At 37.4% G+C, this 16,901-nt stretch overlaps 1 protein-coding gene across 1 annotated transcript in view; it reads right to left on the bottom strand.

The window, feature by feature from the left end:
* Positions 1 to 299: 299 nt before the first annotated feature.
* Positions 300 to 16,901, bottom strand: part of MCM9 (minichromosome maintenance 9 homologous recombination repair factor) — a gene marked incomplete at its 5' end in the record, with an annotated part of 48,179 nt that continues 31,577 nt past the window's right edge. Inside the window, 6 exon segments of the mRNA XM_083857354.1 lie at positions 300 to 2,376; positions 4,614 to 4,759; positions 9,543 to 9,625; positions 11,199 to 11,402; positions 12,512 to 12,714; positions 14,967 to 15,141. Coding sequence (XP_083713480.1) covers positions 885 to 2,376; positions 4,614 to 4,759; positions 9,543 to 9,625; positions 11,199 to 11,402; positions 12,512 to 12,714; positions 14,967 to 15,141 — 2,303 coding nt within the window. The 3' untranslated portion in view covers positions 300 to 884.

The raw sequence follows: 16,901 nt of genomic DNA, 5'->3' as shown, positions 1-16,901 counted from the left end.
ATAATTAATATCCAAGTAAACATTATCTGACTCAGAACCAAGCTACACTAGGGAAACTCTTCACCATGCTGCTACGTTTGAAGTGTAGTTTATCTGCTAGGGCTTAATGCCTGCATTAAAGTTACCTTGGTTACTGACAACTCCCATTCAATCACCTAATATTCGTTGTCTCTGCAGTGGAGAACTGTGTGTTGATTACAGAGTTGGGATTTGATAAAATGACCCAGAATACAGACACAAATACCTGAACCAGTGTATTTAAAACTGAAATTAAAAAACAGAAACAAAAAGCTCTTGATCCATGTTTTCAATATCAGCTGTGTGACAAGGAGCACAGAAATCAGAGATGGAGCAAAAGTGTCATGATATTGATAATACAGAAACACTTATCATAGCATGATGATAGATTACAGTATCAGTAACCATGCTGAGACAAAAAGCACATATAGATGAACAAAACATAATGACATAGCTTGAGCATTGTCATTTTTCTAAAGTGGCACAGTCACTTGGAAGGACAATCTGAATAATGTATAATTCTAATTGTTATATAAAGTAAAGAATAAAGTCAATTAAGACTGCTCTTCTGCAAGATCACTCACTCTGGACACATGAACATAGCTATACAAGTCCTTAGGGTTCATTAGTTCAATCAAAACAGTGAACTGAGATAAACAGTCTTGAGAAGAGTTTAGAAAACTAAAAGCCAAACCAGGCCTGCAGCACAAACAGTCCTTGCTAATGTAAAGTATATGGTCCTTAAAGAAAGTATGTTCACAGGTCCAGGATGATTCTATAAAATGCTTTGAAAACCATGGATACAAATGACAGAAGGGTGAAGATTCAGAAGAACTGCATGTTAAATAATTAGGAGGATATACATGTTATGTGCTTGGATTTTTCCTAACCTCTTTATCCCAATCAAAATCTAATGCAGCATCATCCAGCTCTGCTATGGAGAAGAGAGATGTCTTTGTAACCATGCTGGCTTTACTAGAATTTCCAAATGCAAAACTCTTCCTTTTGCTAGGATTGCTCACGTGCACCTTCAGCGATGGGCTGTGGCTTTCCTTGCTGGTGTCATTCTTAATGGCAGGTGAGGTTTCTGATTTTGCCTCAGGGCGTGATACAAAGGAGAACGTTGACAGCTTAGCTAATGTGCTGGAGCGCACCTTCCCTGTACTTGGATCACCAAGTTTCTCCTCTGCCTCCCTTTTCTTCTCAGTGGGTGGAGGTGACACAGCATCAACACTGACATCAGAGCATATTGTTGCACTTTCTCTGATCTCTTTCCCCAAGGCCTGACTCTGCTGCTGGTCTTCCCCTTTATTATCAATTGATCCTTTTTCCAAACTACATTTTCCTAAGCGAGTCAATGTCATCTTGTTTTTCTCAGGTGGGCAGCATTCTTCCGGAAGCTGCTCTCCCAGCTTAAAAATAGTTTCACTTGGAAAGAGAGAAAATTCTTCATTTGTCTTCTCTGAAGAATGACCAAGCTTTGTCCTTGGTCTGAAAGAAAATTTAGCTAATTTAGCAGCTGGGGGACTTTCATTTTCTTGCTCATGGGAACTTACTATTTTTGTTTCCTTTACTACTTGATCTTTACTTCTTTTTCTTATGGCAACTGCAGTAGTTTTTGCTGCTACTGATATGCTGTTCTCTTCTCCTAGCACAGAATCTGCATCACTTGAGAGATCTGGCAGACCAGAGGCAGGCAATACTGAGGGAAGGGCCTTTGCCTCAGGGTCCTGTGTACTTGTAAAGAATCCATATGACTTCTCCCTGTGCAGCCTCTGCCAGCTTCTAGAAGCATGTTGTCTAATAACTGGATCCTGCACACTAGCACTTGGTGGTGAGTCTGCACTATTATCTTCTGGAGAAGAACAGTTGTGTTCTTCAGTCCTTTTCCTCCTTGACTTGGAAACCTTGTCTTTTTGTTTTAGAGAAGCATGCAGATCCACAGCTGCTAGTGACTCTCTCATTCCACTTTGCTTCCTTGGTATTGAAATAGATCTCTCTTCAGAACTTGAAGTTTTTGAAGTCAAGTTATTTGGAGATATCTTGGGCACTGGAGACATCCTCTGAGAATTTTCTTCAGCATCAATGCTGCTCTCTTCCACGCTGTCAAACCATGCCAGGCTGTTTGTATTTTTATCACCACGTGCTGAGTTGCATAAGGGCTCTGATTGAATACTCCCTTCACAGCTGCCTTCAAGCAAAGGTGTCTGTGGCCCAGAGTTATCCTCTTCTTGATTTAAAGGTTCTGACTGAGACCTTTGCTTTGACTGCCCAAATGCATCCTCATTCAAGCACTTTGTGGTAGTATTGAAATTTCTTTCTTCAGGCTGCTGCTGGCATGAATTTTTCTTTTGCAATCTATACAATGGAAAAAAAAAATTAAACAATAGTAACTTAATTTTCTTCCTTTTCCTCATTGCATTAGTGATACATAATATGCATGACTGGTGGTAAGCTACAAATAATGTAGATCACAAAAGTATATTATTAAGTTTCACATACAGCTCTGAAAGCTGGTGTTGCAATCTGTGAATTTTCAGCACCTTTGACAGTAAGTGGCAGAATTTAGTGCCCCCAATAGAAGAAAGGCAGATGGATGGAGAAAGCAACCATCTAAACTGCATTTCCTTGGGAAACCAAACAGAAAAAAACCCCAAAACACAAACACCAAAACAAACAGCTTTGCACTACTTACAATCATTGCTAGAGTCTCTTACAGATTTTATGTATTCTGTAAGTCTACCTTCTAGAACAGGAACCTAATGAAATCATCCTGAGCCAGGTAAAGTCTCAAATGAATTACTGGAATGGAAAACCTAGGTACCCTTGGAATACCTAGGTTTTCCATTTCAATATCCTTGGGGTTTTTTGGGTTTCTCTCATAATCACTATATACTCAGCATGTCAAAAACATGATAGAATGAAAGCATCTCAAATCACTTATAAAACTTAATTATCACTGTCTGTGGATATCGATATTATCAGGGCCCTCCAAAACAACAGAGGTGCTTGAGTGAGGGTTCCCTCCAACCTCAGAATAGCTGATGTTCTGTCTACTGTACCTAAACACAAATTTTCCAAGGTAGACAGCATTCTGTTTTTTGCTAAATAGTGATATAAACCAGAGTGAAAAGGAGACACCTTCCATCCCAAAAGTGACTGCATTCCTCTAGAAGAAATGATTCATGTGCATTATTAACAGTTTCTCTGCTCTGGGAAAGATGAAACACTATATAGAAGTGTATAGACGTGTCTGGAATAATTACTGTAATTGTTTACTAACATGTTTAGTCAATTTTTTAATGGAAGGTGGCAGAAATTATATGGCTCATCATATAGAAGGGATGAGATATATGATACATGCTTCTTTTATTGAAATACAGTTTAGAGGGAATGCATGGAACAAGTCTTCAAATACAGAATGGGTTGTTTTAAAGAGGATATTCAATTTAGTATTTCCTAAGCTGCTTAAGAGAGGGAAGAAGAAGTCAGCTTAATTTGCAGCAGAGGCCATTTGGTGGGATATTGGGAAAACTTTTATGATCATTGGGTGGAGCAATCATGAAACATACTACAGTACAGCAACAGAAAATCCGCATCATTAGAAGGCTTCAGAGCAGATAATGTGAGCTCCTGCCAGGAAGGTCAAACGCAGACTTGATCCTCTCTTTGTATTTGATCTCCCATCCCATCCTACATTTCTATGACCCCTATGAATTACCTCTGTTTTAAAACTAGCTTTTGTCTGTCTGTTGAAGTTATTTCACTTTCACCTATTTCTGTTGACTCTGTAGTTATTTAACACATCATTACTGTAAGTTCCAAAGTAAGTCTCAAGAATATTCAAAGGAAAAGTGAATTCTTCCAGTTCTTTCCATTAATTTCAACAACATTAATCTTTTATCTTCCTTTAACAATAAGAAAAAACAAGGTTTTTTAAAGCCTAATCTCATTTCAGGAAGAAAATGTGGTGGGGTTTTTTTTGCCTTTTTTTTTGTTTTGTTTTGTTTTGTTTTGTTTTTGTTTCCTTCCAATTCTAGGGGTTTTTTCTCAGGTTCAGTGCATTAAAAGTTTTCTATTAATAACAGCAAATAGGTTTCCCAAAGATTATTGCAGTGAGCTGAAAACTTGAGATGTAACAGTGAAAATTCCAGCATGTAAAAAAGAAAAATCACCCAAAACAGAACTTTGATTCAGGCTCACATTTTCCAGAAGGGGAAGGATCCTGACAAGCCTAATACAAAAGGTAGCTAAAAAAACCATGAAGTAGATCTGATGTATTTTACCAAACAAGTATCAAAAAGTTATATACAGAATCTAGCATTTTGACTCTAAGAAGCACTTTTGAAACTTATCTGAGCATAATATTGAGATATGAGTTGGGAACTCATTAAGAAATTTGTAAATTCTATAACCCAGAGGCAGAAATGATCTTGTGATGATCTAAGAGTGCTACTTTAAAACAATCTCCCTGATTATCCATGTCCCCTAAAGAAGGAGTCCCTTCCCAATGTCAGACTATTTTTAGACAGATATTATTGTGAAATAAATTCTGTTTCCCTTCTGAATTAGTTTGTTACTTTGTGTATTATAACCTGTCAAGTCTTTGCAGCTCTTTGTGTAGAAGATCCTTCAGCTCCAGCCGCTCCAATATGATTTCACACTGTGTTCGGTATTCCTCCATTGGATTTTCTGGAAATGAGGTGTGTAAGGCATTGATGCCTCCAAGAAGTGCACCCCCCTATGGCATCAAGGAGATTAAAAAAAAAAAAAACAAAAAACAAAAAACAAAAAACAAAAAACAAAAAAAAAAAAAAAAAACAAAAAAAAAAAAACAAAAAAAAAAAAAAAAAAAAAAAAAAAACAAAAAAAAAAAAAAAAAAACAAAAAAAAAAAACAAAAAACAAAAAACAAAAAACAAAACAAAAAAAAAAAAAAAAAAAAAAAAAAAAAAAAAAAAAAACAAAACAAAACAAAAAAAACCACCTACCTTTATTATTAAGCACCAAATTTAAACAACAGAGACTATGTTATCTGAAATTGTCCCATATGTAGTTTAAAGCTTAAGGTAGCAAATATTTTCTAACTGTATCCACACAAATTAGAGCTGTTCACACAGCCTAAATTGCTCATAAACATGATCAAGCCTGCAGTTTACTCATACTTGTTTATTTTTATTGACACATGGAATGGGAAGTCCACCTAAAGCTTGAGAACATTATGACAGAAAAGGAAGATTAAAGATATTTCCCAGATACCTTGCAAAAATTGTGCCCATGTGAAGAACTTTTTTAACTGAAGAAGTTCTGACTGCTAGAAGTTTTCATTAGCTTTGCCTAATTTCTTAAAGGAAAAGACCTGGATATTAGGACTTGTTAACAGGGTAAATTATTGGGTAGAAATATTTCTGAATAACACTTCAAGAGTAACTTACTATTTGTGAATAATTCCAGTGAATTGTAAGTGATTTTAATCTGGGACAATTTTTGCTGTGCCTAGTAAAAATGAAGTCGTTTTTATTCGGAACAGAGCATTGCACAATGATTTGTTCCCCAACAAATCATCTAGAATAGCTTTGTAGTTAATTGCTCTTTGGGAAAAAAACACCTCACACCACAAACCCTCTATTTTGTCACAAATTAGTTAGCATTTACCATTCCTGTCTAGTCTATAAAGCTCAATACAACTAATGAACAAGCTATGAATCAAGTGCCATGAGCACAATACCAGAAGTCAAGAAAGTCTTAAGATCCAGAAATGGCATTGCATGGATTATACATCTTCAGTTGTGGTAACTTCTGATTCTGATTCTCCCATTTTGCAATGTTATAATATTATATTTAAAAATTTACACTGAAAAATATCATTCTGTGGCTAATTAAAGCTCTCTAAAACTACAACATGCTAAAAGTAAGGCTGTCCATGCAAACTTTAATGCATCCCACTGAAGTTACCACTCGGGTTTTTTTTCACCCATCACTTCAGAAACATGATAGATCTGTTCCACAAAGAAGCACCAGTCTCTTGGCATGGAAGAGGCTCCAGCAGAACCCCTCTGCTGTATTTGCTTCAGGAACTGGAAGGTTCATAGACAACGAGGCAGAGACTCAGTCTCTGGGTTAGAACAATTAAAAGCAGACAAGGAGGACCAGATTCCATCTTGGATGCTATGCTCTCATGACTCAGGAAGAGCCAGTCAAGAAAAGAAATAAATCTCTAAGTGAGATCCTGATGTGGTGTGTGCACAGAAGGAAATTGCAGACAACAAGAAACATGCCCAAACACTCAAAGTGCTACTAGTCTGAAACTGGGGCCACAACGATCTCTCGGGGGTATGATTTAGTGGACAATTTCTTCTGGACTGTACATAATTCAGCTCCAGATCAGAGGAGCAGCACCGTCCAATCACTTCCCAAGGACTGAGAGAAGATAGGTGAATTAATATTTCTGAAATATTCAAGGCCACTGGAGATAAATTCCAAAGAAAAATACATTAAGAAATTAAGAATATTACCTTTAGAATAGCAGGTAATAAACAAAATATTAAGCAAAACACTGAGAAAAGATAGTTGCTTTTGGACTGAGTACTGTTAACCTGTGACCTAAGGACCCAGTGCAAAAAAGGAGGACTACATGGTTATATATCCTGAGACATACAGCCATGGGCTACAATAACCTCTTGCCTCACTGACATTTCAGTCCTTTACTTGGCCATTATAAGGAGCTTCTTTTAAATACTGTATGTGCATGTGAAATTCTAAGTGAATTTAAGATATCTGTGAAGTTCCATTCCTGTGCTGGTGCTCATGTCTCTGAGATACCTGCCCCTCTGAGATATCATTTTGAGTAGAGGAAGGAAATCATATTGCAAAACCACTGCAAACTGAGGGCAGAGGATCTAAAACACATAGAGAAGGTATTAGAGGGAAAGTTAGTGGAAACGAAAGGTGTAAAATGCCTAGGGATGAAGAGACAAATTATAAAAATGAGTAAAAGGAGAGGGATTGGAAAGGGAATAAAAGAAGGATGGAAGCATGATCAAGAGAAGGAGAGAGACAATGCTAACAAGAGAAAATGAGGCAAAGAAAAGATCAAGCCAGGGAGGTTTGGAATATGCTCACAAAAACAAAGTAGGAAAGAGAAATAGAATTAGAATTAGAGGTGAATTAGAGGGCAAAACAAAACAAAAAACTCCAATGAAGTAGGTTGATGATGAATATGTGATAGTCTTCCTTCCCATAAGAGCTCACAAAAAATACCCAGTCACAGAAGAACTGTGAATTTTAATTTTATACTGGCAAGAACATGACTTATTGTAGAAGTTGCAAAGACAGTGTCAAAGAGGGAATATGCTGAGCTAAAAGATGGCAGCCAATCCTTCCAGAATGATGCTGGCACTTCCTCATTTACAACCTCATTCTAGAGACTGACAATTAGGCAGGAAACACAGGATGTATCTGTACAAAATGTTGTGGAGTTGTTTTTTTTTTCCTAGAGAAGGAATCTGTTTCTGAAAATAAACTTTTGCATGCTACTTCTATCTTTTTTTAATAAAACAAATAAACCACTTCCTTCAAAAAGAAACTGCTTCAGTGATTATTCATATTTTCCAGGAGGAAAGTAAAATCTGACCTTAAACAGCAAATCTCAAATTTGCATTTTCCTAGCAAAAATGAACGCTTTTGCCTACTTACTCATAAGAAGCTAAGAATGAAGCAAAGATGGTAAACATACCAAGTACTCCCAGGTAATCTGCTGCAGTCATAATTCAGGCAAATTTCTCATTGACTCTTATTAGACAAAAATTTGTTACACAATGTAGTGGGTTGACCCTGGCAAGGTCAACGTGCAGCCCCTGAGGGCAAGACTGTATAAAAATGGAACAGTGAACCACAGTTAAAACAATTCTTTGACATTTACTTTTGCTGATCAGGTAGAGAGACACACAGGGGACAATACACATTCATTATTATTATATACATACATTCCACTTTTTGATCTGCTACCAAAAAATATATATAAATTAGTATTTCAGAGTTCTTATATTCAAAACCATATTAATTTTAAAACATGGTCCCATCAATTTTCCATCTAGTTAATTACAGGTTTAATTACACTTAATGAAGACTAATATAGTACCTTTTGCAGTTTCAACAGCTTCATATTTTAACTTTGAAGCAGTGCTGTCATTGAAAAGCAGAGCTCTTCAAAACAGTGCAAGATGAATTGCACCAGACAGCAAAATAATCTTTTCCTACTTAATAAGGTCTGGCCCTGTAGTATTTTTGAGATAAATTCCATTTGCAACATCGTGCAATAGATTATCTGTGGCACAAACTGCAATTAGTCTCTCAACCCTCACTGAAAGGACAAGGGAGATCACAAGTGCCTACCTGCCATATGGGACTTGGCACATCTATCCTGGAGAGCTTTGTCTCCAAAAAAAGGAGTGTATCTATTTCCAAAAAAGTCTTTCAGGCCCATTGAACTAATAGGTGCTCTGCAAAACTGTTTTAATTTCAAAATATTCAAACCAACCTATACAGGAACATAGGAAATGACATTTTGGATGAGACAAGTCAGCTGAGTAGCAGAGTACACCAACTCTGACAAAGCCAAACCTAAACATTTCAGATGGGCTAAAAACCCCCACGCAGAAAACTTTGGACAATCTGCTTGTGGCATTTTTTTTCCTACTCCAAAGCATGAAGATTTATTTATCTTAAAAATATTCAGTCTGAAGTGATAGTGTCTATATTATTTTCCACATTTCTACTAAAAAAACCGCTTCTATCAGATTCACATTTCTTTTACTAATTCTAAATGTGCTGCTTTTTCAACATCCTAATAATAATATTATAACAAACTAAAATCTAACCTTTCACATTTTTTCAATGTCTTTTTGCAGAGAAACATTACATAAATACATGTGATAACAGGAATGCATGATTTTCAGTCCAACCAAAGTTTTGGAATTTCAAGGTTTCTAAGAATAAAATTAGTTTTCTAAATGCTCTGAGTTTTACTATTACTACCAACATAGTTCAAAATTATTTAATGGCAAAATAACTTGTAGGTCTAAGAAACTGTTTGCATTCTTGCACTAAAGAATAATTTGGTTCTCCATACCTAATTAATGAGTGACTATATAACATCATGGAAGAAAGACCTGTCAGAGGCTATTAAACACAATGATATACACACAGTTTCTGCCTAAAAATGTCTTTAAAATGTAGATTACCAAAAGCCAATTGTATGCCAAAACTTCACTTAGACTGCAAAGTCTATAAAAGAAGGTAGCAGGCCTTTATCTTAATCCAGATTTTTCAGTATAATCTCTGTTTAAAGATTTTAACAATCAAGATTGACTAAAAAAGACTTGTCAAGGTCTCTGATTATCTACTTTGCATGAATCTATAAAATCCTTTCCAAAGAGAAGAAGGGAGCTGGCACATGTCTACATGTAAAACTGAATCTTTTAAATGTGGTATTGCAGCAATGGCAATGTCTGCAAGAAACCTTACCTGCATAGATGATTCCATCACTGATACTACAGTTACAGCATCTTCCAAAGTCACAGTATCCCTAAACATCAGCCGGGCATGAGCTGTCAAAAATAAATGGGTGCAACTGTTACCAAAGTCAAAAAACAATTTTTTTTTTTTTTTTATTAGAAGGAACAAGATATTTCTTTGAATTTCTTCAGCCCTCAAACACTCATGGATGGGCATAACTTAAAAATAAAATAATTTATAAAATAACTTAAATAATTTATAAAATAACTTAAAAAAAATAATTTTGATTTCAATGTCAATTTCAACAGAAACTGGAATGATTAATTTTTCTAGTGAACAAGGGAGTGTAATTTTCAAATTGCAGTTACAGTGACAGAATAAAGATGCTTAAAATTCTGCAGTTAAAAATGTAAAGTGCTGGATATCACAACACAGAGTGTGATATGAAACATCCTTATCTACACAGTCACATGTCATCACCACAGAGTAAAAAATAAGATCTAATTTTCATCATAGGTCAGAAAAAAAATGTATTCCTCTACCTGGTCTGTGTCAGAGATTTGGTATTATTTAAAATGCTTTTCTCTACAATAGCTTTACTCTTTTCTTCCTTCTCTTTCTTCAGTCAGCAAAATAAAACTGATTTTTGTAAGTAGATATAATGCAAATAATTTACCACATGAAGTCTTTTTCCTAATTGGCCATGGAAGCACATTCAGTTCTTATTCAGTAACAGAAAGACGGGTTAGTTAATACTATCTAAATAATAATTGGAAAGAACAAAATCCTAATAAAAGCCCCAATCTCATGATCTGATAAGAAGAGAAGAAACACTGAATGGGAAAATTTCATGTGAATCTTGAAAAGTTAAGAATGTCTTTCACTTAAATGGAGAATATATTTCCCTCAAAATAGAGAATAAAGCATAAACATCTAAAGTAGGAGGCACCACACTGCCATTTATGTTTGTTATACAACATACAGTACATTCTTTTAAATTCATCCTGAAAATGTTTGATATGCCATTTTATAAAATAAAGCCATGTTACGACAGAGACATACTGCTTCATTTGGGTTTTTTCTTATAAATGAAATATAATGTGAACTCAGAGTTGGAAATTTTTAAGTTGCATGGCAAAATATGAGCTTAATTACTAATACTTCAAAAAACAAAAAAAATATGTTATGAAACAAAAAAAATATGTTAGGAAACAAAAAAATATGTTATCTTTTATGTGATATTAATTTTAGGATTATTTATACTTAAGAAAAAAATATGCTTATTTTGTTGTATTAATTGCAGAGTAGAAGCAAATATTTAACTCAAATAGAGCCAAGTAAGTCCTGAGATTGCCTTTCATAGACACATCGTTTCTGAGGTTTTTCTCTTCAATGTGACTTCTTCCAGAGGTTTTAATATTTATTATATACGTGAAAATGTCAAAATTAAAACTGGTTTTGACAATCTAAATGTAACGCCCTTTCTCACACTCAAATTCTTCACCCCTGAGGCTCTTTAGATGAGAAGGATAAAACAATACAAGAATCACCTATCCCTACCTCCATGGAAAAGCTCGTACTCTGCTCACTGCCTATAATTATACTGTGCTATTCATTTCAGAAAGGTTAATTGTTAGCCTAAAAATAAAAAAGCCAGGGCCTTACCTTCTGCAAGGCGTATCAGACTCTCTAACAGGCGGATGGTGGTGCGGGCAGCATTCCTGCAGTCACTCTGACGCTGCATTTGATAGTAGCGAACCAGGATCAGGTTGCTCTCATCAGACAGTTTTGGCTGTATGCTTTTTATAAGGCAGAAGTAGGTCTTCATCCTTTCCATGCTCCAGATGTTTCCTGATTTGCTTGGGCAGCCTGTGTTACAACACCCTTGTCAGTAATTTTATAACAACAGACATCAAGCTTCTTCCTAAGAACTCCTGTTAAACAGACAGGTGACTACGAAAGACACATGACTGTGCTTTTGGGGCAATGCTGGCTGTCTCTACACTAGTCATCAAGGACTTGGTCAAATTCCAGTGCAGAATTTTACACACCATCAGATCCCTCTCATACCAAAATCCACAATAAAGCCTCCAGTAATTTCTACAGAATGCTGTCAGCCTCACTGCCCACCAGATGGTACAGGCAGTGCCAAGCGCCTTGGAACTCCTTAGAATGAAAGATGCTACATGAGTGTGTGCACCTCCTCTGGCTGTTTTACCTACTCTGTTGGAGCCAACAGCTACCTGCCATATTCTGAACATTTTCTGTAGGGAAATACTATGGAAAGGGAAGGAAGCTAGCTGAAGAAGCTCCCTCTAACTACTTCTTCTGTAAAGGGGATCAAAGCCATGTTCCTTGACGTGGATGGGGAAGGGGCTGGTCAAAATCAAATCGCACTGCCTTCCCTCATTCCAGAGCACAAAGCTCCACATGGGGAATGCTATTGCTTTTCTTTGCGCCCTGCAGCATATCCATCTCTGATCTCTTCTGCCTGAATTAAGTTTCCAATTAACAACAGTACAACTGCAAGGTGTATAGGGTCCGCAGATCAAACACTGTAAAGGTATGAGATGGAAATAATCCACTTATACTGAGCAGCCTGGGCTGAAATCTCTTATAAATGATCCCAGAGTAAAAGTAGAGCTTTCTCAGGTCACCCTTCTTAATTAATTAGTGATCTGTGTCTTACTCCTACATGAAGAAAAACCATACAGCTGAAAAAATGTAAATCATGACAAAAATGTAAACACTGATTAGTTTAAAAGATTCAAGAATAACACACTAAAAAATGAAGGGAAAAAAACCCCAAAACAAAACACAAAAAACCCCGAACAAACAAGCAACAAAGCCAGAAACCAACTAACCAGAAAACCAAAAAAATAAACCAAGAATAAACCCACCAAAACACAAAAACGAACCAAACAAAAAAACCCCTCAACCCAACAAAACACCTTACGATTTAAAAAGACTACTCTTACCTTTATTTTGCAAGATGAAGGATGAAATGATGTGGTCCCATTCCTCATTCTTTGTATCTAACAATACTAAGACCAGGTCAAATCTGCTCAACAGAGGACTGCCAAGAGCTATGTTGACAGAGACAGACTCATTGGGGTCATAATGGCCTTTAGGGTTTGTTGCTGCCAGGATAGTTGTCCTTGTGCTAAGCTTGCACACCAAGCTAGAGAAAGATATGGTGAACATTATTATGAATATTATGAACATTATGAATTAAATTGGGTAGGGAAAAGGATTCCAAAGTGTTTAAAAGCTTTTGTGTTTTTATCCTATAAAGAGCAGATCTTATCTTGAAACACCATAGGAGCTAAAGAATGTACAGATTATTGTATTTAAATTTCTGATATGTACAGCATTTTTCAGTCAGAGAATAGCAACTAGACAGAGAGTGATCTGGATACCAAAAGTCACCAACCAACACTGCCACAAATAATTTCTGTATACAGCTAGATCCTTAAATAGTGAAAACCAACACTACTTTCCAGAAATAAATATTACATTATGGGTTTGTACAATATATACTTCTGAATGTTGGAAAGCAACACCTTAGCTTAATTTATGTTTTAAGAGAGCAAAATAAAACATGACATAAATGTACATTTTATTCCTGTGTATAAACATGGATATGAACCCAAGTTAACAGTGATGGCAGCCATATCAACAGAAACAGCCATTTTCCTCTCTTAACCATGATGTCCTAGCATGTGCTTGTAGATGTGGGGAGAGATTATTTTTACTCTAGTAGTCCAAACACACTCCTTTTGGGTAAAGCAGCAGCAGAAGCATTCTAACTTTGGTTTGTCACTAAGCTATTTCTAGTCAGCTCCTGAGTAACTGCTGCCTCATGTCCAAAGTTCTTCTGTAACTGAAAGGAAGGACCACAGATCTTCCACTAGTTTATATCCAACAGGGGAAAAACTTATTCTCCCATGCACCAAAATAAGACCTAAATTAATAAGGTGCTTAAAGTATGTATGTTAAGTTACTACTCAAAAAATCCTCATTATATGTAGTCCTCAAAAGTGAGCAACTGGGCATACATGCGCAAGTTAGCAAAATGTGTTTGGGTCTATCAAATCCAAACAACTGCAACAAGGAACTCACCTGAAATACATCCCTGTCTTACTAAGGAGACAGGAACATACTGATTCCAAGTATTTGTGTCCAGCTGACAAAGGTTGGTAATTACCCAGGTGAGAGCAACATGACCCTGAGATTAGCTCAGCTGGTAAGAGCATGGAGCTAAAAAAAACAAAGTTGTGGGTTTAATACCCATATAGGCCAGTCACTTAAGAATTAGATTTGACCATCCTTGTGGGTTCCTTTCGACTCAGAATGTTCTGTGATTATTTGTCTGCTGTCTGACAAAGAGGATGCAGATGCTCAGAATAAGGGAAGGACATGATCAATTAGAGGAGCCAAGATGTGACTGGGGCAAGAGCTGAGTGGAAGGTGACAAGAAGGAATGTGGGAAGGGTGATGCCTTTTGAGTAGCAGAGATTTCAGAAACACCAGCCAGGAAATAATTTGGACCTGAATAAGAGCTGTGTATGACTGACAAATTGAAATATGAGCTCAAAGATCCAAGTGGTGGGTGGGGGTAGTGGAGCGGATAGCAGATTTGAACACACACTACTTTGAAAAAAGGAAGAGAAGAACTTAAAGTAAGCAGGAGTTTATATTTATACCACACCCAACATATAAAAATCAGCAGCCTGGAAATCTCTTGATGTGCTTCGGTTACCAAGCAATATTACTGGATTTTACAGGACAAGAGGACACAGCCTCAAGCTGTGAACCAAGAGAGGTTCAGGTTAGACATCAGGAAGAATTTCTTCACTGAAAGGGTGGTCAGGCACTGGAACAGGCTGCCCAGGGAGGTGGTGGAGTCACCATCCCTGAAGGTGTTCAAGAATTGACTGGGCATGACACTTAGTGCCATGGTCTAATTACAAGGTGATGATCAGTCACAGGCTGGACTTGATGATCTTTGAGGTTTTTTCCAAACTTAATGATTCTGTGATTTTGTGGATTTGGAAAGTTGAAGCCCCACTTTCTGAACTGCAACAAAAAAAAGTCACAAAGCTCCTCATTTCACATAGTATTATTATGACCACTTGCAGCAAAGGACAAGAAAAATGACACCAAGTCTTTGTAGGAAAGTGCCCTGGACTATTACAGTAGATTGAAAACCCAGCAGTGAAGAAGGCATGTATTTATTCTGATTGCTTGCAGCCTCTAGTCCAGTGCACTGTCCTTTGAAATGCTGACTCATCTAGTTTAGGAACACTGCTGAGAACAAATCTATTACATACAATGAAGAAAAGTGATATATTTTATCAGCATCCCTCCAACATGTAAGTACAAGAGAAAAATCTCATGCAGTTTTCTTACACGTGCTAACATGCCACTTACCCTGCCTTTGCAACACTGATGGTTTGTTGCTCCATTGCCTCATGGATACTGGTTCTGTCATGTTCTTTGATACTGTTGAACTCATCAATGCAACAAAGGCCTCCATCTGCAAGCACCAGTGCTCCAGCTTCCAAATTCCACTCCCCAAATTCCTTCACAGCAGTCACTGTCAAACCTGAAGAATCAAATACTTCAGTCAGTCTCTTCCTTAAAATGCAGGAGTGAAGTTGAGTGAAAGAATGGGACTCAGCACAGTGGCTTGAGCCATGGGCAGAGGGAAAATCAGCAGAGAAGCTCCATCATGTACTTCCACCACTTAAGTGAGTAACTTAACTCACTTTACAGCTACCAGCAAGCAATCCCAGTAGTATCGAGGTGGGTTAGCCTGGAGGTGTGGACCCGATTCTGTTAAGCCTCCCACATTTGGATTGTGACTTGCTTTAGGATTTTGTTAAATGAACAAAAAGTATTAGGGTATGAAGACTAGATCTGGCAGATCATACCAAAAACTGGGGCAAAGGCAAAGATTGCAAAATTATGGAATGGACCATTCAGGTCCTCCTCCTCATCAGCTACTAAAACAGACAGAAATTTTGCATCTGCAAAACAAAGTGTGAAAAAAAAAATTCAATTGTCATTTAACTCATGGCCCCAGAAAGTCGAGTCAAATTCTTGCCTTAAACTAATGAAATTAAATTTCTTTATGAGTTTTTGGTTTCCTCTAAGCACTAAGCGAAAGTGAAAATCCAAAGATGACCAAGGATGAAATGGGTAAAGAAATAAAAATAAAAGTTTTCCAGTAAATCTACACATGATACAACATGATACTGGGAGGATGGCAAGTCAAAACCCCTGTACAACAGTGGAAATGGCTACTCATTTGTAAATATGTGCAGCTCCCTCCAATCCTTCTATTCCCTATTTCCCAGCTTCTTCTCTATCTTTAGCCCTTCTTTTTCACTGCAGTGTTCAGCTCAAAATATCCTAGTAGTTGACAAGCTGCAACCAGCCTAAAATCTCACGGAATTCTATGGCAAAACCTGTACAAGAATCTCCCCTGCCTCACCATTTGGTTCAAGGCTGCAAAGACCTTCTCATCACTGCGCAGCCCACCACAGCACCTGTTTGTTTGCAAATGACCAGCAAAAAGTTACTGGAATTAAATGCTTCCTGAAAAAACAATATATACTTCAACTTGTAGTAAGGAATCTGCTCCACCATATCCAATCTTCCTTGGTTTTCCTGGACTGTGTGCTGAACAACAGTGGGCAGTCAATAATGCACAGAATTACAGAAACACAGAGTAGTAGGCAGTACTAGAGCCTGGCTACACAGACAGCCCGTCCCACCCGTCCCACCCCAACCAGCAAACTCCCTTTGCTCAGGGGGCTCCCCAGCCAGCAAGGTGCTGCATCCCAGCTCGGATATCCCCTGTCATCGGCCAAGAGGCCACTGCCATGGGCTGAAGGCTTGGGTTCATAACCTGGCACCACTGCCCAGCCCCACTGCTCCTGGCACCCAGGACCCCACCAACCCCCAGCACACTCAGCACAGCAACAGGAAAAAAAAAAAACCCAAACCACCAAACAAAAGCATAAATAAAAACCCAAAGTGCTGAAATGGCCCCAAACTGAAAGTGCCCCTCTGCACATGGTGGAACCCCACAGCCAAGATGGTTTAGCCTGTAAGTGAATCGCTGCTTTCATTCTTTTTAGGGGATGCTGAAAGCTTAATGCACCTTCCTGCTAGACCAAACTAGTTTTGCGCATTCTGACAGCAAAAGTGCTTGTTCTGGGAGGTGTTGGGAACAATTTCATCATGAGTGCTGGACTGAGAGTAATTTTTCAGTCTTCCCAAGCAGCCAGCATTACGGTTGCTCTTTATACAATACTGCACAATCTTAGCATATAAAAAACCACTTAGGATTCTTTTAAA

Source organism: Zosterops lateralis (genome assembly GCF_965231275.1).
Source record: "Zosterops lateralis genome assembly, chromosome: 3".
Classification (NCBI taxonomy): Eukaryota; Metazoa; Chordata; class Aves; order Passeriformes; family Zosteropidae; genus Zosterops; species Zosterops lateralis.
The sequence above is the reverse complement of the archived record's forward strand: the minus strand, read 5'-3'. Positions and strand labels throughout refer to the sequence as shown.